The 24,876-nt window shown below is 43.4% G+C and overlaps 3 protein-coding genes across 4 annotated transcripts; 2 read left to right on the plus strand and 1 right to left on the minus strand.

Moving 5' to 3' along the window:
* The first annotated feature begins 420 nt into the window (after window positions 1-420).
* On the plus strand, window positions 421-2,578 carry si:dkey-266f7.9 (uncharacterized protein LOC100006223 homolog). Its single transcript, XM_038971421.1, has 3 exons — window positions 421-512; window positions 753-1,323; window positions 1,402-2,578. The coding sequence occupies exons 1-3, from the start codon at window positions 448-450 to the stop codon at window positions 1,666-1,668; spliced, it is 903 nt and encodes a 300-aa protein (XP_038827349.1). The 5' UTR covers window positions 421-447; the 3' UTR covers window positions 1,669-2,578.
* A 1,932-nt stretch (window positions 2,579-4,510) lies between these two features.
* On the plus strand, window positions 4,511-11,780 carry mrpl9 (mitochondrial ribosomal protein L9). Its single transcript, XM_038972022.1, has 7 exons — window positions 4,511-4,814; window positions 6,794-6,953; window positions 7,060-7,184; window positions 7,339-7,392; window positions 7,620-7,721; window positions 8,337-8,420; window positions 11,410-11,780. Exons 1-7 carry the CDS (start codon window positions 4,716-4,718, stop codon window positions 11,548-11,550), a joined length of 765 nt encoding a protein of 254 aa, XP_038827950.1. The 5' UTR covers window positions 4,511-4,715; the 3' UTR covers window positions 11,551-11,780.
* Window positions 11,781-12,027: 247 nt separating this feature from the next.
* prcc (proline rich mitotic checkpoint control factor) lies at window positions 12,028-20,306 on the minus strand. 2 transcript variants are annotated; one of them, XM_038972020.1, is made up of 8 exons: window positions 20,207-20,306; window positions 19,444-19,690; window positions 19,260-19,307; window positions 16,216-16,695; window positions 14,668-14,766; window positions 14,259-14,405; window positions 13,940-14,005; window positions 12,028-13,645 (listed from the first exon to the last, which is right to left on the minus strand). In XM_038972020.1, exons 1-8 carry the CDS (start codon window positions 20,290-20,292, stop codon window positions 13,559-13,561), a joined length of 1,260 nt encoding a protein of 419 aa, XP_038827948.1. In that variant the 5' UTR covers window positions 20,293-20,306; the 3' UTR covers window positions 12,028-13,558. The 2 variants fall into 2 exon arrangements, with proteins under 2 accessions (XP_038827948.1, XP_038827949.1); XM_038972021.1 differs by having other exon boundaries at window positions 19,444-20,286.
* Between the last annotated feature and the right edge of the window lie 4,570 nt (window positions 20,307-24,876).

The following is a 24,876-nucleotide window of genomic DNA, read 5'->3' on the forward strand; positions in this document are numbered from 1 at the left end:
CTTAGTTGGCAATCACCTCACTCTCTCCCAGTTCACCAGTGGATACCGTTACTATTAGAACTGATAACATTAGAATTATCAACAGCGAGAATGAATGGTGCTGCTAGTCAAGGAATAATTGAGGCCTGGACAAATATACCTAATTCTGTAAATAATGATGTCAATGATCTTTTCCTGTTTATACTGAATTTATTATTACTTAAAACTCTATGTATTTCTTGCTTGCGTTTTTCTTTTGTGTGGCAGCCCACGGGTACATTTTATATAAACTGATTATAATGGAAATGGATATTGTACCTGTAACCCCCCAAACTAAAAATGACAAAACAATTCCTGTATTGCTGCTATTCTAAAACTAAAGCACCAAACAATTTCCCTGAGATTCATCTTTGCTTCCTTTTCTTGCCCCCAAACTCAGTCCCCATTAATATAACTGAAGAATCAGACATGGCAAGCACCAAAGGAGTACCCAGGATGGGGAAGATGCTTATTGAGCTGATGACCCTACTGGGGTGAGTATCTTATTTCAAAGGTAGTCAGGGGTTGTGTCTGAATGACTGGAGAGGACAGAACAATATAGAAGAGGCCAATCTAAGACTTATGTAGTTATGAAGCTAAGGAGAGGACGTCATTCAGGAGAATTTAGACACAACTCTAGAGAAGTAGTGTAAGAGTGGTGTGAGTCAATTATGAGTAATATAATTAGCTAACTTTGGGATTAGGTATTGACCTTTGATGTAATTACCCACCAGGGCTGTTGGCTTGAGCAACAGCGCCATCCAGAGGCCTGACTATGACGACACTCCGGCCCCCGAGTTCCTCAACCCCTCCTGGATGGCGGACCTCCCGGACAGCCGCCCGCTGTCCGAGGTCACCATGCCTGGCACCCACAACACCATGGCCATCTACGGCGGCGCCTTGGCTGAGTGCCAGTCCTGGAGCCTGGCGTCGCAGTTGCGTGCCGGTGTGCGCTTCCTGGACGTTCGTGTGCGCCATGTGCGTGGCAACCTCACCATCCACCACGGCGTGTCCTACCAGCGGGCGCACTTCGGTGACGTGCTGGAGGGCGTGGCTGACTTCCTACGTGAGTACCCCAGCGAGACGGTGCTGATGCGGCTCAAGGAGGAGTTCAGTGAGACCTATGACATCTACGGGGCGGTGGTCAGCTACATCCACCTTTACGCCGACTGGGACCTGCTGTGGCACAGTCGGCTCATGCCAACTGTGGGACAGGCCAGAGGGAAGCTCATTGTCCTCCAGGACTTTGGCGGACCTGACCTTGGCATGCGCTACGGCTCCCTGGACATTGCAGACGACTGGAAGGTAAGGAGAAGGTCATTTTGAAAATTAAATTGTGGCTAAACATTTGTATTGAGTCTCATATGCTTGTTGTCTCCCCAGGTCCCCACCCTCCTGCATGTGGCTGAGAAATGGCAAAGTGTGCACGAACACCTGGAGGCTGCCCCTGTGGGCAACAAAGCCTATATCTTCCTCACCTATGGCAGCGGAGCGGGCATCTTTGCCTACCCCAACGCCATCGCCCAGCGAATCAATGCCCGCCTGTACGACTACCTGATGGCACTGATAGGGCAGAACAGGCGCTTCGGAATCATCACCATGGACTTCCCCGCCGCTCCCCTCCTTCAAATGATCATCAACTTCAACTGAGAGAGAGGTCCCTCATCTACTAAGCCTGCTATCATACAATCAACATAGATACCCTCAAATTAAAATTGTTGGGACACTACATGAGGATTGGGAGTCCATTTTGCTCATTGTATGCTTATTTTCACTATGCCTTGCCACTTAATTAAGCAGTTTATTGGTGAGGTTCGTCATCTCTATTGATTTTCCAACAAGCGGGCAAAACTGTTTGCAATGATGTCAGACTGATATATTTTCTGACGTCATGGTCAGGTTGTGTACTAACTGTAAAAGGAAGTAAGACATCATAAACTGGTTATCATCTGGTCTCCACAACCAGATACAACCAGAAAATGACGTTAAGATGTCCAATACCAAGTTTGACCGCTGGCCAGGTGATCATGGACGAGTCGCAATTCTAATTTGTGTAGCACCTCATCAAGAAAAAAACTATAGGAGTTGACTATCACTATTTAAAAGGGCTAGTTCACTCCAAAATCAAAGTTTGCCAGATATGTTTGGATGTCAAAAGTTGTCTAATGTTGAGATTAATCTATGTCCCACACCATCTGTTGTGTAAATCCAGCTACAGCCCTAGTATGCCTATGGTGCCCATCATTCTCATTCATATTGGGATTGATGCATATAGCTGGACCTTCACAACAGTAGATATGAAAATGTCTGAAAAACTTTAATTCTGGAGTGAACATTTACTTTAAGTGTTAATGCTCAAAGAAAACTGACACATTTGGGAAGAATGCCACACCACAAAACATGAACACAAAACGGAAAACAGTTAGGACATCTTTGAGTTATTGATTTCAATCCTTACATGTGGTATTGTTTAATATCTGTTGGACAGTGATGTCATTAAGATATTAACCCCTTTCAAACCCAGCAGTGTTTCAGTCACAACAATGACACAATGGCTGTATGATTGGACAGGCTATTCAAAATTGTCAATAGAAATAAATTGCTTTAATCCACATAAAATGTATGCTTTGTTTGTGAATGGACTTGAATTTACTGAATGTGAAGATTTTGAAAGAAAACAGCTGTAGAAATAATTGAACTGTGTTCAGGCAGGTGTGATGACAGCAACTTTCACACAATGAAACCATGGCTTTTATCGTTAAGAATAAGTAAATAAATATCATCCCTAGTTTGACCAAAAACTTTACTATGTAGAGGTACCATGACCTGTGTCCCAAGCAGGTGCGATGCTAGTATTTTTCCCACAATGAAAACTTTGATTTTATCGTTATGAATCAGTAAATAAATAACAAACCTAGTTTGACCTACAACATTACTATGCACAATATATATACAGTGCCTTCGGAAAGTATTCAGGTCCCTTGACATTTCCACAATTTGTTACGTTACAGCCTTATTCTAAAATGGATTACATTTAAAAAAAATGCAATCTACACACAATACCCCATAATGACAGAGCTAAAACAGGTTTCTAGAAATTTGTGCTCATTTATTAAATATAAAAAACAGAAATACCTTATTTACAAGCCATGAGGTTGAAGGAATTGTCCGTAGAGCTCTGAGACAGGATTGTGTCGAGGTACAGATCTGGGGAAGGTTACCAAAAAATGTCTGCAGCATTGAAGGTCTCCACGAATACAGTGGCCTCCATCATTCTTAAATGGAATACGTTTGGAACCACCAAGACTCTTCCTTGAGCTGGCCCCCGGCCAAACTAAGCAATCTGGGGAGGAGGGCCTTGGTCAGGGAGGTGACCAAGAACCCGATGGTCACTTTGACAGAGCTCTAGAGTTCCTCTGTGGAGATGGGAGAACCTTCCAGAAGGACAAGCATCTCTGCAGCACTCCACCAATCAGGCCTTTATGGTAGAGTGGCCAGACGGAAGCCACTCCTCAGTAAAAGGCAATAGAAAATGTAGTTATAGCATTAAGAGCATGGTCGACCTGGTCTTTGTCTCTTAAGAAACGAGTAGTATCATCAGCCAGTTGGGAAATGTTGATTTCTTTGTTAAAAATGGTTAAGCCATACAAATTTGCATTATTCAGAATATCTAGAGGTAGAAGTTCCACAACCAAAATGAATAAAAATGGCGAAATTGGGCATCCCTGTCGTACACTTCTGTTGATACTGAATCTTTTGGAAGTATTAAGGTATAGTAGCACAGAACTATTTATATCTTTGTAAAACATGTGAATTACTTCAATAAAATGTTCACCAAATCCCAAAAGTTTAAAGACCTAAAGAGAAATTCATGTTCAATTGTGTCAAAGGCTTTACAGAAGTCCAAAAATAGGACAACCGCATCTGAGTCAATTGCATCTGAATAATCTATAAGGTCCAAGACTAAACGAATGTTAGAGCTTATGTAACGGCCCTTCATAAATCCTGTTTGAGTCTCATTTATAATGGTATCTATTCCTTTCTTTAATCTTTTGACATAAACCAGAGCAATCAATTTGTAATCAACATTTAATAAAGTCATTGGTCTCCAATTGTCAATGAGAGAAGGGTCTTTATCGGGCTTCGGAATCAATGAAATAAGGCCCTGTTTCATAGTGGAGACCATTTCCCCATTTTTAATGCAATCTTGAAACATATTGAAAATCGATATAAAAACATGTAAAGAATGTCCTCCCTCATCTTAAACGTCACTGGTGAATTCATAGCCTACACCAAAACACATACACACAACCTATCTTTCTCTCTCACACACACACACGTTTGTTTCTTTATGAAATTGCATAAAATAATTCCAACGTTTTCATTCAAATCATTCCTAATATAAATTACGCTTAAACATTTTGACGGAAGATAAGTTAAATGCAGGCTTCATTTAAGAAGCCTATCTGGGGTCCTTTCCTTCGTAGTCGCTCATGTGAAGCACATCAACAGCGCCTAGTCAATGGTAACCAGCGAGCCGATTAGCATTCATTTCAAGATCTTGTTTGATTCATAACATCAAACTTCTGGTTTACATTAGGTGCACTAACGCCACCTTGCTTTAGCACAGTTTGAAAATAGCAGTTGTGCAGTTTTCAATACAAACTTGACCTTTATAGGCAGCTAATCTGACAACCATGTGGAGCACCAGCCGTCATGTCCTTCAGGATCTAGTCCGGGAGTTTACGAAAGTGACACATTCCTCGGTTCAGTGTTTTTCACAAACATCATGCAAGGTAAAGGTAGTTTTGTTTTTGAGTGAATGATAAAAAAAATCATCTTTTTTTTAAACGTAGGCAGGAATAATATATAAGGTTGCAAGCTAAATGGGTGCTGCTAACTATAGCCAACACAGGAGGTTGGTGGCACCTCAATTGTGGAGGATGGGTACTTGGTAATGGCTGGAGCAGAATGTGTGGAAAGGTATCAAACACATGAGCTGTGTTCGAATACCAATAATGTATATTACATAATGAGTATAATACTACTAGTTAATTTTAGTATACTGTAAATTAACATTATCCTTTCAATTGAGTGTACTAGCGCTTCGCCTGTCTACTGGAAGTTGATGCTGTTTCTATGCATCTTGTTAGAATAAAAAAATACTAGTTAGAGATCTGACGACTTCATTAAACATGTCCATTGAGAACACACAACGACTATACCACTTAGCTAAGCTAAGAATGACGTGAATAATCAAGTCAGTAAACTTTGGGTAGTGTAGATAGCATATAGTTAATATACCAGCAAGTTTGATGTATTAGTAGCCAACTATTGTTAAGTAGCTAACTAACAACGGTACATACAAGCAACTGCAGTAATGATATGCTATGTGGTTTGTAAGGCTAGCGTAGCTAACAAATTGTCAGCCAACCTAATGTGTAACTTATTTGAAAAGTCATTACTTTGACATTGCTTTAAAAAAAAAAATCTTAATATTTGTCATAATTACCTAAAGCAATGTATTTGTATTTTCTGCCATTTACTTCATATCTGAAAATGAAACCATGCCCATTTCATGAAGAATTGCATTATGGGCGCTAAATGCACAGAAATAGTGTTCACTGCTTGTATACTTTGTATTTTGGTTAATGTAGTACGACATCTGGGAACTTTTGGCATACAGTACTAACTATGTCCAATAAACATACTACACACTCAATTTACGTCACAAATAGTATGGTTAGTATGAGTATTCAAACACTGCTAGTGTTTTCATGTGTTTTGTGCAATTCCATTTGCTCCGTTCGAGACATTATTATTATGAGCAGTCTTCCCCCTCAGCAGCCTCAAGTGAATTAGACAGAGATATTAGAGAAAGGAGTCAGGAATCCCATTGGACAATGAACAACCTCGTCTCAGAGCATTTCTTATTGTTCTGTACGTAAAGCCAAGTCTCTCCATTTAGTATGGTATGTATTAATTTGTGGATGTCCATTACCCATTTTGTATGATATGGGAATTAAAATTTGGATAATATGTTACGAATTTGCAAAATGTACAATGGGTTATGAATTTGCTCAATTTGTTATGTTATGAATTCTAGCTAGGTAGCTAACATTTGCTAGGCTAGGGGTTAAGTTTAGGAGTTAGGTTAGGGGAAGAGTTAGCTAAAAAGGCTAAGATTAGGGGAAGGGTTAGCTAACATGCAGAGTAGTTGCAAAGTAACTAAAAAGTTGTAAGTAGTTGAAAAGTTGCTAAAATGCTCAAGTTGACCATGATGAGATTTGAACTCGCAACCCCCACCTATCTACCCGACCAACCACCCTCCATTCGTTTTTAAGTAAGCATCTGTCTGTAACCATACGAAACGTAACATATCATACTAAATTAATTATCTCGGCTTTACATACAGAATAGTGTGAAGTGCTCTGAGACCAGGTTGCAACGAATGGAAGAACGTATAACACCCTGCCAAGCAGACTATTGACCAATCGTGTTCACGTTGTCATGCTGCATCGCATGGCTGCTAAGCTAATTGTCCATCAATCATATTTTAAAGTCAGGGTTTGAGTTGAAGCATGCCTATTTTCCTCAAGTACACAATGTCATGATTCCTAAACAAGAGTTTGTTTTGGACAAATTCAGGTATGTCCCTCCCTGTTTTAGTTACGTTTTCTGTTTGCTCCCATTTGGTTCTTAAACGGTTTCTGTAATGAATACACCCCTGGGGAACCAAACTCTCCTACTATACCTCATTCTCTCTCTTGCACAGAATACAGTTGTGGTAGAGCGTTGGTGGCAGGTCCCATTGTCCAAAGAGGGCCGCCCACCAAGACTATACCCTCGGCGACATCGGGTCTACAAAGTGGTAGAGGACACAAAGCATGCTCCTAAGGAGAAGATGGAACTCATCCTCGCACAGACTGTGGCTAGTACGTATGCCTGTTTGTTCTTCTTCCAATATCCGGACTAGGATATTACTTAGCATGAAGTATTGGGCATGCATGCATTCTAATGTATTTGTGGCTTTATTATCAGAGCTTGGTGGGCGAGGTGACACTGTGTTTGTGAAAAAGTCTGTTGGACGCAATAACCTCCTGGCCCAAGGCCTGGCAGTCTACCCATCACCAGAAAACAAAGCGATGTTTGCAGAGGAGCTGAGGGTGAGTGTTTTCTTCTGAGTCTTTAGATGTATTGGGGGTATGGTTGTGAGTCTGCCATTTTTATTGTAGGGTTGATGTAACATGGCTGGATCCTATGTTATATGCAGTCCTTATATTGCACCTCCTAAAACAGACGTATCATTTCCCTCTACAGCTTTTACATGAAGGGAGGCCCGAGGAGAGAATCCAAACCCGCACAGGACAGCTGGTGAGCAGGGCATTCCTTTTTTCTTTAGTTCATCTCATTTCTAAGGTTAACCCCTGCTTAAGTTGGTGTACTGTGGTTGTGTTGCTCATCACCAACCGTTTGTCTGAAACAACTAGAATAATATTTAATAGATCCTATTTGTACTTCCGTATTTGCAAATGAACATCGCTCCTACTACCCATTAGTCTGTCGGTTGTCTACAACCGAGCTGTGTGTCTTGTTTGCAGACGGTGGAGATCCTGAAGCATATGGAGTTGAAGGTTGAGAAAAGAACCTCCATTGAGTATGACATCACCAAAGAGATGGTCTGCAGACAGATTCTCCAGAAGGTAAAACTGGGCTTGTAGATTATTCAGTGAAATGGAGTACATTCATCCTTCCTTGAAGCAGTCACGGATCTGCGAGGGTTGGATTATCACCATTTTCATCAAACAGACAGTAATGTAGCAATTTCACGGTTGAAAATGTTCAACAAACCATACAACTCTATGCACAAGGACTACTTTTAACAATTTTCACTGAACATTTTACAAAAACACATTTACTTGAAGAACAGGGCAGATGCAAACTAAGTTGGGTAGCAGAATGATGGCACAAACCGTCATTCTGTTACCAAACATTGCAACTGCAAATGTGTTTTTGTAAAATTGTTGAAATTGTTAAAAGTAGTCCTTGTGCATAGTTGTATGTTTCAACTTTTCAATGATTGGTTTTTGTTTGACATTTTAAAGTGAAGAAAATCGGGAGTCTCCGCAACACTGTTACCGTGGAATTGCCCACATTCACTCATGTCTAATCATCCTCTACTGATTAAGTGGTGTCGGTTTGGTAGCATTTTCTACCATGTTCTGTAACAAAGGTTGCCAATGATGACTGAGAAGCCGTCATTGCTTTCACTTCAATCTTTTGATTTAGTCTTCTCTTCTCATCTTTTTCCTATTCAGCGGGGCATATTTGTGCCACCTCATGCACTGAGACTACCGGAAGAGTCAATCAAAGACCTGGGAGATTACTGGTGTGAGGTCACGGTGAGGGCACAACTCCATATTTCACTGTGTTGACAAAATTTTATTTTTATTTTATTTTGTCTGGTCTAAATGCATGGCACTGTGGGTTTTATTGGTAATTTTCTCGAATGAAAGCACTGGCTTTTTACTACAAAAATAAGTATTCTCTTTCATTACTAATGAAGAGAGCAGCAGCTCAAATGGATCTGGTCTGGTATCAGACAGGATGAGCATGGTTGCCTCCCAGAAACTGGAGACTGAGGAGCCAAAATTGTTGAGATGATTTTAAAGGCATTCCATTAACACTAGAACCGCCACTGATGACTTTTGTGAATAAAGAATTGTAGTATCACTGCCATTTTAAAGTTATGTCCCCCTCCGTCCTTTATTTTAACTAAAAAGTATATTTAACACACTGACGTTGTTAGAATTTAGATATCAGTTTGTTCTAAGCAGTTTTAGGAGGACATGTCATAACCCCGCCCGCCCTTCCTTCCTTTACCCGACAGTTGGCTGCCCATCTAGCAATGGCCCATCGAAACTACACCTATATCAAAACTATTTTCACACATATACAGTGGGGAGAACAAGTATTTGATACACTGACGATTTTGCAGGTTTTCCTACTTACAAAGCATGTAGAGGTCTGTCATTTTTGTCATCAACTGTGAGAGACGGAATCTAAAACAAAAATCCAGAAAATCACGTATGATTTTTAAGTAATTAATTAGCATTTTATTGCATGACATAAGTATTTGATACATCAGAAAAGCAGAACTTAATATTTGGTACAGAAACCTTTGTTTGCTATTACAGAGATCATACGTTTCCTGTAGTTCTTGACCAGGTTTGCACACACTGCAGCAGGGATTTTGGCCCACTCCTCCATACAGACCTACTCCAGATCCTTCAGGGTTCGGGGTGTTGCTGGGCAATACGGACTTTCAGCTCCCTCCAAAGATTTTCTATTGGGTTCAGGTCTGGAGACTGGCTAGGCAACTCCAGGACCTTGAGATGCTTCTTACGGAGCCACTCCTTAGTTGCCCTGGCTGTGTGTTTCGGGTCGTTGTCATGCTGGAAAACCCAGCCACGACCCATCTTCAATGCTCTTACTGAGGGAAGGAGGTTGTTGGCCAAGATCTCGCAATACATGGCCCCAACCATCCTCCCCTCAATACGGTGCAGTCATCCTGTCCCCTTTGCAGAAAAGCATCCCCAAAGAATAATGTTTCCACCTTCATGCTTCACGGTTGGGATGGTGTTCTTGGGGTTGTACTCATCCTTCTTCTTCCTCCAAACATGGCGAGTGGAGTTTAGACCAAAAAGCTCTATTTTTGTCTCATCAGACCACATGACCTTCTCCCATTCCTCCTCTGGATCATCCAGATGGTCATTGGCAAACTTCAGACGGGCCTGGACATGCGCTGGCTTGTGTGTGTATATGTATATGTGTGTGTGTATATGTGTGTGTATGTATATATATATATATATATATATATATATATATATATATATATACTGCTCAAAAAAATAAAGGGAACACTAAAATAACACATCCTAGATCTGAATGAATGAAATATTCTTATTAAATACTTTTTTCTTTACATAGTTGAATGTGCTGACAACAAAATCACACAAAAATTATCAATGGAAATCAAATTTATCAACCCATGGAGGTCTGGATTTGGAGTCACACTCAAAATTAAAGTGGAAAACCACACTACAGGCTGATCCAACTTTGTAATGTCCTTAAAACAAGTCAAAATGAGGCTCAGTAGTGTGTGTGGCCTCCACGTGCCTGTATGACCTCCCTACAATGCCTGGGCATGCTCCTGATGAGGTGGCGGATGGTCTCCTGAGGGATCTCCCCCCCAGACCTGGACTAAAGCATCCGCCAACTCCTGGACAGTCTGTGGTGCAACGTGGCGTTGGTGGATGGAGCGAGACATGATGTCCCAGATGTGCTCAATTGGATTCAGGTCTGGGGAACGGGCGGGCCAGTCCATAGCATCAATGCCTTCCTCTTGCAGGAACTGCTGACACACTCCAGCCACATGAGGTCTAGCATTGTCTTGCATTAGGAGGAACCCAGGGCCAACCGCACCAGCATATGGTCTCACAAGGGGTCTGAGGATCTCATCTCGGTACCTAATGGCAGTCAGGCTACCTCTGGCGAGCCCATGGAGGGCTGTGCGGCCCCCCCCCAAAGAAATGCCACCCCACACCATGACTCACCCACCGCCAAACCGGTCATGCTGGAGGATGTTGCAGGCAGCAGAACGTTCTCCACGGCGTCTCTAGACTCTGTCACATGTGCTCAGTGTGAACCTGCTTTCATCTGTGAAGAGCACAGGGCGCCAGTGGCGAATTTGCCAATCTTGGTGTTCTCTGGCAAATGCCAAACGTCCTGCACGGTGTTGGGCTGTAAGCACAACCCCCACCTGTGGACGTCGGGCCCTCATACCACCCTCATGGAGTCTGTTTCTGACCATTTGAGCAGACGCATGCACATTTGTGGCCTGCTGGAGGTCATTTTGCAGGGCTCTGGCAGTGCTCCTCCTGCTCCTCCTTGCACAAAGGCGGAGGTAGCGGTCCTGCTGCTGGGTTGTTGCCCTCCTACGGCCTCCTCCACGTCTCCTGGCCTGTCTCCTGGTAGCGCCTCCATTTCATATATGCAATTGAATGTTGATTGGCCATAATTGGTATGCATGAGCCCCCCCCCCCCCAAATCTGGAATGTTTTATTTTGTGTTATTTGGGGAAACTAATTTGCTGCAATTATACAGTTTTGCCATGGTGTAGAGAGAAATTTGCAGTTTTACAGCTACACATTGCGGTGAGGCTGAGAGAAATTTGCTTTTTTATAGCTAATTTCCTACAATTCTACACATTTTGCCATGGCTTATGATGTTCATATGCTATCGGGGGGGTTAAGGTTAGTGTCCTGCGTGCCTGTTTGGTAATCTGGCCCTGTAGTTCCAGTGTTAATTTGCCTTTTCTCATCTCCCCAGGTTAATGGGATAGATACTGTGCGGATCCCCATGTCGGTGGTGCCCTTTGAAGACCCTACAGCGACTGGGCGCAAACTGTTGAAAAAGCAAAAGCAGGAGGAGACCATTGCAGCTGCAGTACAAGAGGCCCCTACAGTTTGAGGCAGCTACTGTTCCAGAGGCTACCATTCCAGAAGCTGCCCCAGCACCAGAGGCAAAAAAAGTTCCACCCACAGAGAAACAGGAAAAAGACAAAAGAACCCCACGATTGAGGACTAAACTTTAAATGTAGCTTTGGAGTACTTCATGTCATTACTAGATGCTCACGGAACAGTTTACTCTGACTCCTGACAATAAGTGTAAATAAATGATTAAAGCATCTTTGGATCTGTTTTGAAAGTGCAAGATTGAGTTATTTCATGACAAACTCATGGGTTGTATATTGTATTCTAGTTTGTTATTTCATTTTCATATGCATGCCATCACTTTCACATGAAGAGTAGTTAGTGCAACTGCCTGGGATGGAGCCGTTAACTTGGTCTGGTTTTCCAGGTGTCAGCACCATCGACTGATTTTTATTTTGGTTTGTCCTTAATGTTAAGAGCTGAGATATTGGACAATAGTATCAAATCTGGCAAGTCAGGAAATTAAATTCATTTTATTGTAACAGCACAAAACATATAACAGTATAGGGTAAAACAAAAAGGTATTTCCCCTGCCTCTTACATAGATATACAGTATTGAAATGCCTCCTAATGAGCTTGGCAAAGCACAGACCTTTAAGATCTGAGTGCCTAAAATAGTTAGCCGTAACACCTTTAGAAATCTAGCAGTCTGTCTGCTATACCATTGTCCTCAATAGGGTTCTTTTGGCAGTGCCAGTCTTTGCCAATGCCAAGTTGTGAACATGGTTACATTTCTGCTTTTACTTAATGGGAGTGTCAATATACAAAACACTTGAGCTAGTTTATCACGAAAGGTAGAACCGAGATCCTTGACTGCTGGTTTTCTGCATTTTCTTGGGGGGGGGGGGGGTTAATCCAGGTGTAATGGGATTAGTAAACTGCCCTTCCACGTTTCATTTCTCTTAATTCACACCCTTGAAGATCTGCGAGGATTAGGTAAGTGTAAGCAAGGAATGCACCATAGCATATTTCTTAAACATACAGTATCTGATGCCTTTAGATCCAGAATTGCTATCACCATATAAAGCTACAACAAAACCAGCAGAATGTGCAGAGTGCACCCTTCAGAAACAGGGATTCCAAAATCCTCACTAAATGTTGGGGTCTGGCAAAAGAGCCATTTAAAAACCTGGTTAGCTAGCCAGGATGGTAAAATACAAAACTAATCCAATTTCACATCCATGCTCCCTCTGAAGAGAAAGCAACATCCTACAAGATTCTCCACAGGCTGAGCAACAGGCAGTATTATTTTATTCAAATTGCACAGTTCATTATAATTCCAATAAGTCTCATCACTGTATATGATCGTGTTTATTGGCAGACGACAGGAGTTTCTGCCCTCCTTTAAAAGACTAACTCTCCCCCAAAATCCAGTAGAGATGTATTACAAACAGGTCAGGTTGAAGCATCTCCACAACAGGGAAATTCCACCAAGGGAATAAAATGTGTTTCCTAACATTGAAAAAAACTAGGGGAAGCTTGTGGTTGGATTGACAGAATTTAAGAGCAGGTCACTGTCCCACCATTGGAAACATACAATATGGATTCCGCAAGGAAAACATTCCTCTTATTCTCAGACTGGAACGACCAATTATCAGTAATGTGTAATCTGGTGAAATACCACCACCACATAAAATTGCATTTAAATACAATTTCCCAGGAAAGCATGTGTGTCAGTCAACCATGTCTGCAGCAGTCTGATTAGTTTGATTTCCTATGCAGCCAATAAACAAATACAAAATAGACCACCAAAACTACTGTTTATATCAGCAATGTTTTAAGTATCAAATCCAGGGACACCCACAAACAGGGTGGACAAAAAGGAAAGTCAGTGCTAACATCTCCAAGGATGGGTCTATGAGGTATGTAACCCCTCCCCCACAGCAAGGGTATAGTATGCCCCATGTTGAGAAAATCTTCTGGACTGTACTACTCTAAGTCTCCAGGGGGGGCTATGCATGCCACCAAGCTTTCTGTTACGGTTCTTAAAAGCCGTATTTGGCCTGTGTTTGCCGGCGAGTCAGCTTGTTGTCAGCCCAGTTGTTCTTCAGCTCTAGCTCTCGCTCCTTTGCCTATAGGTGATCAGAATTACAAGTTGACACATTTTGCTTAAAAAAAAAAAAATCACATATCTGGTCAAATCCAGGTCTGTTGATATGAGGCCAATAACCATGCATGTTAAGTGTTTCCAAAATGATTGCCAGTGATAGGTGTGCCAAGTTGTGTTCAGTAGGCGCCAAACTGGGAAAAACATTTTTTGTCCAGTGGGAACACATTTTGTTTTACTCCGGTTTGAGTCTACTGAATGGGACCTTGTTGTTAGGTTCCAAGACAGTACTGTAGCAATGTAAACAGTATTTACTCACCTGGTGGATGAGGTATGTGATCTGGTGCTTGCGTCGCTGTTGCCCTGTGGGTTGGTCTCCCTTTTTCTACAGACATAGGGAAGAGGTTAGGGAGTCAGCCCAAGCAAGGTTGAGATCAGATAACAAAATCCTCACTAAGCGACATGAAAACAGTCCTACCCTACCAACTCCTCCACTGTCGCCTTACATTCCCCTACCCCATCATCACTACTACAATCCAGGTTCCAATTTAGCCCCTAACCCTTTGATGTTAACAGATCTGAAAAGAATGGACAAGTGTAAGCAATAGGGGGATGGTTCCAGTGCAAATCTCCCTCACCTTGCTGAAGGATTTGCGCTCTTGCTTCTCTTCCGTCATGCTCTTGGTCATCCACTGCTGGTTGCCGCTCAGCTGGTCATCTCCCTTAATCTCCAGGAACTTCACCTCTTCCTTGCTCCTGTTCCTCTTCCCCTGCAGCCTCATGAACTGCAACCAGAAAATATCATACTCTTCTATATCTTGAAGCAGCAACCTCTATTCAGTGTATGAACTATGCTGACAATTATGGATGCAATCAGGACAATATAAAACAAAATCAAGAAGAGCAGGATATTGGTTTCGGGGTAGGTCAAATTCAGTGATATACAGAATGTCAGAAAGGAAGGACTTCCTGATTGATCAGGGAAAAATCACATTCCTGATCAATAACAAGCCAACAGACCAATGTCAAGTCGAGAAACATTCTTACCGCTTCATCATCAAACAGGGCGGAGGAACTAGGTTGCTCTGGCTCAGGCAATGCTGGGTCAGACTCTGGATCCTGGTAGTAAGCCTCGTTGTAGTAACCCTATCCAACAGGATAATGTTTTTGTTAGCCTGTATCAATGCAACATGACATAAGAGCATTACACCACCCTGAGTCATCTCAACGGATGAGAACAAGAGATTTTACAGCGAACTGCTATATGCCAAACTCACAGAGGTCAATAAGGATCCATTCTGGGCACAGTACATCTGATGTTTGAAACTGAATATCAGCTTGGTACGACTGATATCCATAATATTCTCTCATCTAAAATAAGTTGTAGTTGGACATTTGAGTAGGTAATGCACAGCAGGTCTATTGTATTTGGTCTATTGTGGAAGTTGAGTATTATTGTAGTTTATTTTGATGTATTGGCAACATAGTTTTACACAATGCATTGCTAAGCTTTAAAGCTTATATCTGTCCATCTATCTAGCTAGAGGGAAAAAGAGCTATACACTATATATACACAAAAGTATATGGACACCCCTTCAAATGAGTGGATTCAGCCATTTCAGCCACACCCGTTTCTGACAGGTGTATAAAATTGAGCACACCGCCATGCAATCTCCATAGACAAACATTGGCAATAGAACGGCCTTACAGAAGAGCTCCGTGACTTTCAACGTGGCACCGTCATAGGATGCCATCTTTCCAACAAGTCAGTTCGTCAAATTTCTGCCCTGCTAGAGCTGCCCAATCAACTGTAAGTGATTGGCCGAGCAGCTGCACACAATCCTAAAATCACCATCCGCAATGCCAAGCGTCGGCTGGAGTGGAGTAAAGCTCGCCGCCATTGGACTCTGGAGTAGTGGAAACACGTTCTCTGGAGTAATGAATCGCGCTTCATCATCTGGCAGTCCGACGGACTAATCTGGGTTTGGCAGATGCCAGGAGAACGCTACCTGCCGAATGCATAGTGAAAACTGTAAAGTTTGGTGGAGGAGGAATAATGGTATGGGGCTGTTTTTCCATGGGTCGGGCTAGGCCCCTTAGTTCCAGTCAAGGGAAGTCTTAACGCTACAGCATACAATGACAGTTGAGACGATTCTTACCTTCCAACTTTGTGGCAACAGTTTGGGGAAGGCTCTTTCCTGTTTCAGCATGACAATGCCCAGTGTACAAAGCGACGTCCATACAGAAATTGTTTGTCGAGATCGGTGTGGAAGAACTTGACTGGTCTGCACAGAGCCCTGACCTCAACCCCATCAAACACCTTTGGTATGAATTGATAAACCCAACTGCGAGCCAGGCCTAATCGCCCAACATCAGCGTTCAACCTCACTAATGCTCTTGTGAATGTAAGCAAATCCCTGCAGCAATGTTCCAACATCTAGTGGAAAGCCTTCCCAGAAGAGTGGAGGCTGCTATAGCAGTAAAGGGGGACCAACTCCATATTAATGCCCATTTTGGAATGAGATATTCCACAAGCACGTGTCCACATACTATTGGTCATGTAGTGTATCCATTGACCCAACATTCTCTCCGTACCTGAGGCTCTGCCGAGGGCTGCTGGTACACCCCTAGCTGTTGACCTCCCCAAGCTCCCTCTTGGTTGGCGCCAAAGTCCAGAGGGGCATCTGACTGGAATGTACCACGCTGCATGCCTGGAGGAGCGGGTAGCAGGCCTGAGGTGGGGACAGGCTCTGGGTTCAAGCTGGGGACCACAGCGGGGAGAGGCTTGGCGCTGTCTTCCAGGGAGAAGTAGTTCTCGGGGGCCAGTTCTTCGTCACTTTCCTCAGCAGCTATTTGTCTCGCTAGCTGCAGGGCAGCCGATTTAGCTGCTGCTTTGATGGCGGAGGGGGATGCACTGGAGCTGAGGTGGCCCTGGGAGGCCACTAAGGAGGGCTTTGTGGGTTTCTTTGGCTCAGGCCGCTTGGTGAGGGTGTGCGGCACTAGGGCCCTCTGCATCTCCTTCACAACCATGTTTTTTGGCTGAGGTAGGAGGGAGGAAAGGCCAGTGCCAGGACCCTGAGATAGAGATGGAAAGAGAGAAAGAAAACATGTCCTCAAATCAAAGTTTGTTGGTCGCATACACAGATTTACAGATGTTATCACAGGTACAGCGAAATGCTTATGTTCCTAGATCCAACAGTGCAGTAATAACTAGAAAAACAAACAATACACACAATCTTGAACATTTTTAAATAAGTTATATAGGATGAATCATGACTAAAATACTGTATATACATACAATGTGGGTGAAACCGTATGTAAACATTATTAAAGTGACCAGTGTTTATGACTATATACATCGGGTAGCAGTCTAGGGTGCAGGGTAGAGTACCAAGTGGTAGCCGGCTAGAATAGTGAATAAGGTTCAGGGCAGGGTACTGGGCGGAGGCCGGCTAGTGGCGACTTAGATGAGGGGTTAGATCAGGATAGGTATGGTTGGCAAGGCCTACGTCCACATTTCCAGGCTGTATCACGCTTAACACCCCGGCCATCCTACAATCTAAGCTTGATGCCCTCAATCTCACACAAATTATCAATGAACCTACCAGGTACAACTCCAAATCCATAAACACGGGCACCCTCATAGATATCATCCGAACCAGCCTGCCCTCCAAATACACCTCTGCTGTCTTCAACCAGGATCTCAGCGATCACTGCCTCATTGCCTGCGTCCGTAATGGGTCCGCGGTCAAACGAACACCCCTTATCACTGTCAAACGCTCCCTGAAACCCTTCAGCGAGCATGCCTTTCTAATCGACCGGGCCCGGGTATCCTGGAAGGATATTGATCTCATCCCGTCAGTAGAGGATGCCTGGTTATTCTTTGAAAGTGCTCTCCTCACCATCTTATAATAAGCATGCCCCATTCAAAAAAATTAGAACCAGGAACAGATAAAGCCCCTGGTTCACTCCAGACCTGACTGCCCTTGACCAGCACAAAAACATCCGGTGGCGTACTGCATTAGCATCGAATAGCCCCCGCGAAATGCAACTTTTCAGGGAAGTTAGAAACCAATACACACAGACAGTTAGGAAAGCAAAGGCTAGCTTTTTCAAACAGATATTTGCATCCTGTAACACAAACTCCCAAAAGTTCTGGGACACTAAAGTCCATGGAGAATAAGAGCACCTCCTCCCAGCTGCCCACTGCACTGAGGCTAGGAAACACTGTCACCACCGATAAATCCACAATAATTGAGAATTTCAATAAGCATTTTTCTATGGCTGGCCATGCTTTCCACCTGGCTACCCCTACCCCAGTCCACAGCCTTGCACCCCCCACAGCAACTTGCCCAAATCCAGATAGGTGATGTATCTTCAACCGATCGCTGCCCACACCTGCCCGCCCGTCCAGCATCACTACTCTGGACGGTTCTGACTTTGAATATGTGGACAACTACAAATACCTAGGTGTCTGGTTAGACTGTAAACTCTCCTTCCAGACTCAGACTCATTAAGCATCTCCAATCCAAAATTAAATCTAGAATCTCCTTCCTATTTCGCAACAAAACATCCTTCACTCATGCTGCCAAACATACCCTCGTAAAACTGACTATTCTACCGAACCTTGACTTCGGAGATGTCATTTACAAAATAGCCTCAAACACTCTACTCAGCAAATTGGATGCAGTCTATCACAGTGCCATCTGTTTTGTCATCAAAGCCCCATATACTACCCACTACTGCGACCTGTATGCTCTCGATGGCTGGCCCTCGCTTCATATTCATTGCCAAACCCACTGGCTCCAGGTCATCTATAAGTTTTTGCTAGGTAAAGCCCCGCCTTATCTCAGCTCACTGGTCACCATAGCAGCACCCACCCGTAGCACGCGCTCCAGCAGGTATATTTCACTGGTCACTCCCAAAGCCAATTCCTCCTTCGGCCGCCTTTCCTTCCAGTTCTCTGCTGCCAATGACTGGAACAAACTGCAAAAATCACTGAAGCTGGAGACTCATATCTCCCTCACTAGCTTTAAGCACCAGCTGTCAGAGCAGCTGCGCCTGTACATAGGCCATCTGTAAATAGCCCATCCAACAACCTCATCCTCATACTGTTATTTATTTTGCTCCTTTGCACCCCAGTATCATTACTTGCACGCTCATCTTCTGCACATATCACTTCAGTGTTTAATTGCTATATTGTAATTATTTCGCCACTATGGCCTATTTATTGCCTTACCTCCCTTATCCTACCTCATTTGCACACACTGTATATAGACTTTTCCGCCCCTATTGTATTATTGACTATGTTTGTTTATTCCATGTGTAACTCTGTGTTGTTGTTTGTGTCGCACTGCTTTGCTTTATCTTGGCCAGGTCGCAGTTGTAAATGAGAACTTGTTCTCAACTAGCCTACCTGGTTAAATAAAGGTGAAATATATATATATATATATTTTTTAATCACCTCCGGCCACGATTGGGAGTCCCATAGGGCAGCGCACAATTGGCCCAGTGTCAACCGGGTTTGGCCATCATTGTAAATAAGAATTAGTTCTCAACTGACTTGCCTAGTTAAATAAAGGTTAAATATACTGAGAAATTGTCACTGAAAATTATCTAAAATGCAAGTCATGTTTTACCTGGGGCAGGGATTTCTTTCTCCTTGGTTCATCTTCATCAGAGTCAGACTGTTGACAAGACATAGGATCATGTTGAAATCAACACTTCTAATCCATTTCAAAACAAGCACTTGTTATTTGGTCTGTAGCTAAATTAAATGTTTAAAATCTAGCATGGTTATGAGGCTGTGGCCCTGTTACTTACATCCCCTCTCTTTATCTCAGGTATAGGGATTTTGACAGGCTCTGTTCGCTTCTTCGGTTTAGGTAAATCGAAAAGCAACCCTCCCTTGGAATGTTGAGAACGGGTAACTGAGTCCTCGTCGCCATCGTTTGACACAGTGTTCCGTGAAGAGAAGTGTGATGTCCCTTTGCTTGGTCGCACGTTTCCTAGTGCCTCCGAGGCAGATCTTTTGGGGACAGGGAGGCGTGCGAAAAGCCCCCCACGTTTGCTACCCGGGACGATGGAACTGACGTTAGACGTTTCGTCTGAATCACTGTCATCACTGCTAGCATACGCTACCAAAGACATCGTTGATGTTTCTGGAGCAGCTTTGGCATAAGTAGCGGGTAAATACTGATATGCCTAACTAGCTAGCTGCACCCACCGACCCACACCTGCCAAGTTTACGATAGCTAACGTTCGCTAGCTAAAATTGTTTGGCCGTACAAGTATACGAGGCTTACTGCATGAGAACAACCAATAAATTGTGGACAACAATTTAAATTTGACAAACTTTATAGCTAACTTTCAAATTGAAAACAATTGACTCGCCAAAGGCTAGCTAGAGGCTAAATCCTGCGTCTCAAGTCGAGCCACTGCAGAGTAAGTTAATAATGTTCCAAACAGGCCGATTAATGACTAGACTCGAAGCAAACAAGGCCTCAGGAGGTGCTTAACATACCTTTAATGTGAATGTTAAGCTAGTTCTAGTTTAACGTTACACTGAATATTATTCAGACAATACCCATGGTTTCTTTCCTCCACCAAAATAGCTAGTTCCATCCAATAACAGCAATCGCTAGCATATCCTTTTGGGGTCTCTGATACCATGGATGCGTGCAAAACATAAGTGTTCAAGCTGCTACTAATTGCGCAGCTTCGACGCAAATCCACCTTATTCGTTTGGTTTTCCGGCAGACTAGATGCTTTCTTTGTTGGGTGTTGCTGCCTTTCATAGTTTGGAAAAGGGATTGCACATTTGTTCATGGAAATGGGGGAAAAAAGGACATTGCACCGCCATCTATTTAAGCAATAATGCCCAAGGAGGTGTGGTATATGGCCAATATACCACGGCTAAGGGCTGTTCTTATGCGCAACACAGAGTGCCTGGACACAGTCCTTACATGGAACCCAAACCGGCTGCGCGCGTGCGCCATCGTGCATAAATGTATTTTGTCCCCCCACACCAAACACGATCACGACACTCAGGTTAAAATATCAAAACAAACTCTGAACCAATTACATTAATTTGGGGACAGGTCAAAAGCATTAAACATGTATGGCAATTTAGCTAGCTAGCTTGCACTTGCTAGCTAATTTGTCCTGTTTAGCTAGCTTGCTGTTGCTAGCTAATTTGTCCATGGATATAAACATTGAGTTGTTATTTTACCTGAAATGCACAAGGTCCTCTACTCTGACAATTTTTTCACATATAAAACGGTCAACCGAATTGTTTCTAGACATCTCTCCTCCTTCCAGGCTTTTTCTTCTCTGGACTTTATATTGCGATTGGCAACTTTCATAAATTAGGTGTATTACCGCCACCGACCTCGATCGTCTTTCAGTCACCCACGTGGGTATAACAAATGAGGAGATGGCATGTGGGTACCTGCTTCTATAAACCAATGAGGAGATGGGAGAGGCAGGGCTTGCAGCGCGATCTGCGTCACAAATAGAACTGACTTCTATTTTAGCCTTTGGCAACGCAGACGCTCATTGGCGCGTGGGTGCAATAATTGAATAATATAGATTTCTACATTTATTTTGCGACGCGAGCTGTGTAGTCAGCCTGTTAGCCGTCGTATATTGGTCACAAACCCCAGAGGTGCCTTTGTCATATGCGTGGTATACAGTCTGAAATACCACGGCTGTCAGCCAATCAGCATCCAGGTCTCGACCACCCAGTTTATGATCCTATTTAATTATGTCGGTAACCAGTTTGCTGCCATGCTCCCTTCTTCTTCTTCTATGGTATTATAACGGGCTGCAAACAAACGTTAAAGGTGCATGCTTCCATCTACTGGCAGCTTCATTAAGTAGTACCGGCATGCTGGCCTTCTAAGCAGAGTTGCAAAGAAAAAGACAAATCTCAGACTGGCCAATAAAAAGTCTGCCTAGAAGGCCAGCATCCCGGAGTTGCCTCTTCACTCTTGACGTTGAGACTGGTGTTTTGCGGGTACTATTTAATGAAGCTGCCATTTGAGGACTTGTGAGGCGTCTGTTTCTCAAACTAGACACTAATGTACTTGTCCTCTTGTTCAATTGTGCACCGGGGCCTCCCACTCCTCTTTCTATTTTGTTTAGAGCCAGTTTGCTCTGTTCTGTGAAGGGAGTAGTACACAGTGTTGTACGAGATCTTTAGTTTCTTGGCAATTTCTCGCAAGGAATAGCCTTCATTTCTCAGAACAAGAATAGACTGACGAGTTTCAGAAGAAAGTTCTTTGTTTCTGGCCATTTTGAGCCTGTAATCGAACCCACAAATGCTGATGCTCCAGATACTCAAATAGTCTAAAGAAGGCCAAGTGTATTGCTTTAATCAAAACAACAGTTTTCAGCTGTGCTAACATAATTGCAAAAAGGTTTTCTTTTGATCAATTAGCCTTTTAAAATTATAAACTTGGATTGGCTAACACAACGTGCCATTGGAACACAGGAGTGATGGTTGCTGATAATGGGTCTCTGTACTCCCATGGAGATATTCCATTAAAATCAGCCGTTTCCAGCTACAATAGTCATTTACAACATTAACAATGTCTACACTGTATTTCTGATCAATTTGCTGTTATTTTAATGGACAAAAAATGTGCTTTTCTTTCAAAAACAAGGACATTTCTAAGTAACCCCAAACTTTTGAACGGGAGTGTATATTTTAAACCAAATACTTTTAGACTTTTACTCAAGTAGTATTTCACTGGGTGACTTTTACTTTTACTTGAGTCATTTTCTATTAAGGTATCTTTACCTTTACTTAAGTATGAAAATTGAGTACTTTTCCCACCACTGCTGGAGATCCAAAAACCTTTTAGCCACATTCACAATTATATCCAGTTTCTTTGATTTCTTGTTTGTTTGGCATGTGTAATTTATCACCTGCGCAATAAACGCAACAAATCCACCTTCTTTACTATCAGAATTTCAGGATCCTTCAACTAATAAACATTCTCTCCAGGCTTCAAGATGTCTATTGACATTTCTTCCTAATTTCCACTCGCTCCTTCTGCAATTTCCAATACCTCTGCATAGGAGACCGGCTGGACAGATTGCTACTTCAACCTCCTTCACTCTTACACAATTGCAGCACTGTGTATCCACTGAGTCTAGCTCAGCGTTCAAAACCATAGTGCCCTCCAAGCTCATCACTAAGATATTGACCCTGGGACTGAACACCTCCCTTTGAAACATGATCCTGGTATTCCTGATGGGCCACCCCCAGGTGGTGATGTTAGGCAAGTGCGCATCTGCCACGCTGACCCTCAACACGGGGCCCCTCAAGGGTGCATGCTTAGTCCCCTCCTGTACTACCTGTTCACCTACGACTGCGTGGCTACGCACGACTCCAACGCCATCATTAAGTTTGCCAACAACATGACGGTGGTAGGTCTGATCACTGACGATGATGAGTCAATCTTTAGGGAGGAGTCATAGACCTGGCAGTGTGGTGCTTGGACAACAACCTCTTCCTCAACGCCAGCAAGACAAAGGAGTCGATCGTGGACTACTGGAAATTACCGCTTGGTATGGCAACTTCTTGGCATCCGACCGCATAGCGCTACAGAGGGTAGTGTGTACGGCCCAGTACATCACTGAGGCTGAGCTCCCTGCCATCCAGGACCTGTATACCAGGAGGTGTCAGAGGAAGGCCCTAAAAATTGTCAGACTCCACCCACCAAAGTCATAGACTGTTCTTTCTGCCACCGCACGGCAAGCGGTACCAATGCATCAAATCTGGAACCAACAGGACCCTGAACAGCTTCTACCCCCAAGCCATAAGACTGCTAAATAGTTAGTCTGGGTAGCTATTTGGTTAACTATTTAACTATCTGCATTGACCCTATTTGACTACTCACATACGCTGCTGCTAATGTTTACTATCTGTCACTTACTCCTAGTTATATGTACATACATTACATTACCAAAAGTATATGGACACCTGCTTGTCGACCATCTCATCCCAAAATCATGGGCATTAATATGGAGTTGGTCCTCCCTTTGCTGCTATAACTGCCACTCTTCTGGGAAGGCTTTCCACTAGATGTTGGAACACTGCTGCGGTGACTTGCTTCCATTCAGTCACAAGAATATTATTGAGGTTGTGTGGCCTACCACTTCGCGGAATGAGCCGTTGTTGCGCCTAGATGTTTCCACTTCACAATAACGGCACTTAGAGTTGACTGGGGCAGGGCATACATTTGACGAACTGACTTGTTGGAAAGGTGGCATCCTATGATGGTGCTGAGTCACTGAGCTTTTCAGTAAGGCCATTCAACTGCCAATGTTTGTCTATGGAGATTGCATGGCTGTGTGCTCGATTTTATACACCTGTCAGCAACGGGTGTGGCTGAAATAGCCGAATCCACTAATTTGAATGGGTGTCCACATACTTTTGTATAAATAGAGTATCTACCTCAATTACCTCGTACCCTTGCACATCAACTCGGTACTGGCACCCCGTGTATATAGCCACGTTTGTGTATTTATTTTATTATTACGTGTTTTACTTTTCTATTCTTTTTCTATTTTCTTTCTCTCTGCATTGTTGAGAAGGGCCGTAAGTTAGCGTTTCACTGTTAGTCTACACCTGTTGTTTACAAAGCATGTGATAAATCAAATTTGATTTGACTGAGTCTTCAGTAACATATTTATTCCGTCTCCACACATTTTTTATTTTATTTATTTTTGTATAAATTTTATCCCATTTTCTCCCCAATTTTCGTGGTATCCAATCGCTAGTAATTACTATCTTGTCTCATCGCTACAACTCCCGTACGGGCTCGGGAGAGACGAAGGTCGAAAGCCATGCGTCCTCCGAAGCACAACCCAACCAAGCCGCACTGCTTCTTAACACAGCGCGCCTCCAACCCGGAAGCCAGCCGCACCAATGTGTCGGAGGAAACACCGTGTACCTGGCCCCCTTGGTTAGCGCGCACTGCGCCCGGCCCGCCACAGGAGTCGCTGGAGCGCGATGAGACAAGGATATCCCTACCGGCCAAACCCTCCCTAACCCGGACGACGCTATGCCAATTGTGCGTCGCCCCACGGACCTCTGCGACAGAGCCTGGGCGCGAACCCAGAGACTCTGGTGGCGCAGTTAGCACTGCGATGCAGTGCCCTAGACCACTGCGCCACCCGGGAGGCCCCCGTCTACACACATTTGACAAATGCCCTAACTTTTTACAATTACGACATTGCAACGGC

The sequence above is a fragment of the Salvelinus namaycush genome, chromosome 32, assembly GCF_016432855.1.
Source record: "Salvelinus namaycush isolate Seneca chromosome 32, SaNama_1.0, whole genome shotgun sequence".
NCBI lineage: Eukaryota > Metazoa > Chordata > Actinopteri > Salmoniformes > Salmonidae > Salvelinus > Salvelinus namaycush.

Bases quoted from the DNA above. Each gene is read 5' to 3' on its own strand.
- mrpl9 (XM_038972022.1), top strand. From the start codon at position 4,716: ATGTGGAGCACCAGCCGTCATGTCCTTCAGGATCTAGTCCGGGAGTTT. The intron at 6,954-7,059 runs GTACGTATGCCT...CTTTATTATCAG, and splicing joins CCTCGCACAGACTGTGGCTA to AGCTTGGTGGGCGAGGTGAC. The intron at 7,722-8,336 runs GTAAAACTGGGC...TTTCCTATTCAG, and splicing joins GCAGACAGATTCTCCAGAAG to CGGGGCATATTTGTGCCACC.
- si:dkey-266f7.9 (XM_038971421.1), top strand. From the start codon at position 448: ATGGCAAGCACCAAAGGAGTACCCAGGATGGGGAAGATGCTTATTGAG. The intron at 513-752 runs GTGAGTATCTTA...ATTACCCACCAG, and splicing joins GAGCTGATGACCCTACTGGG to GGCTGTTGGCTTGAGCAACA. The intron at 1,324-1,401 runs GTAAGGAGAAGG...TTGTCTCCCCAG, and splicing joins ACATTGCAGACGACTGGAAG to GTCCCCACCCTCCTGCATGT.
- prcc (XM_038972020.1), bottom strand. From the start codon at position 20,292: ATGGTATCAGAGACCCCAAAAGGATATGCTAGCGATTGCTGTTATTGG. The intron at 14,406-14,667 runs GTAAGAATGTTT...TTCTGGTTGCAG, and splicing joins CCCTGTTTGATGATGAAGCG to TTCATGAGGCTGCAGGGGAA. The intron at 13,646-13,939 runs GTGAGTAAATAC...GATCACCTATAG, and splicing joins TCACATACCTCATCCACCAG to GCAAAGGAGCGAGAGCTAGA.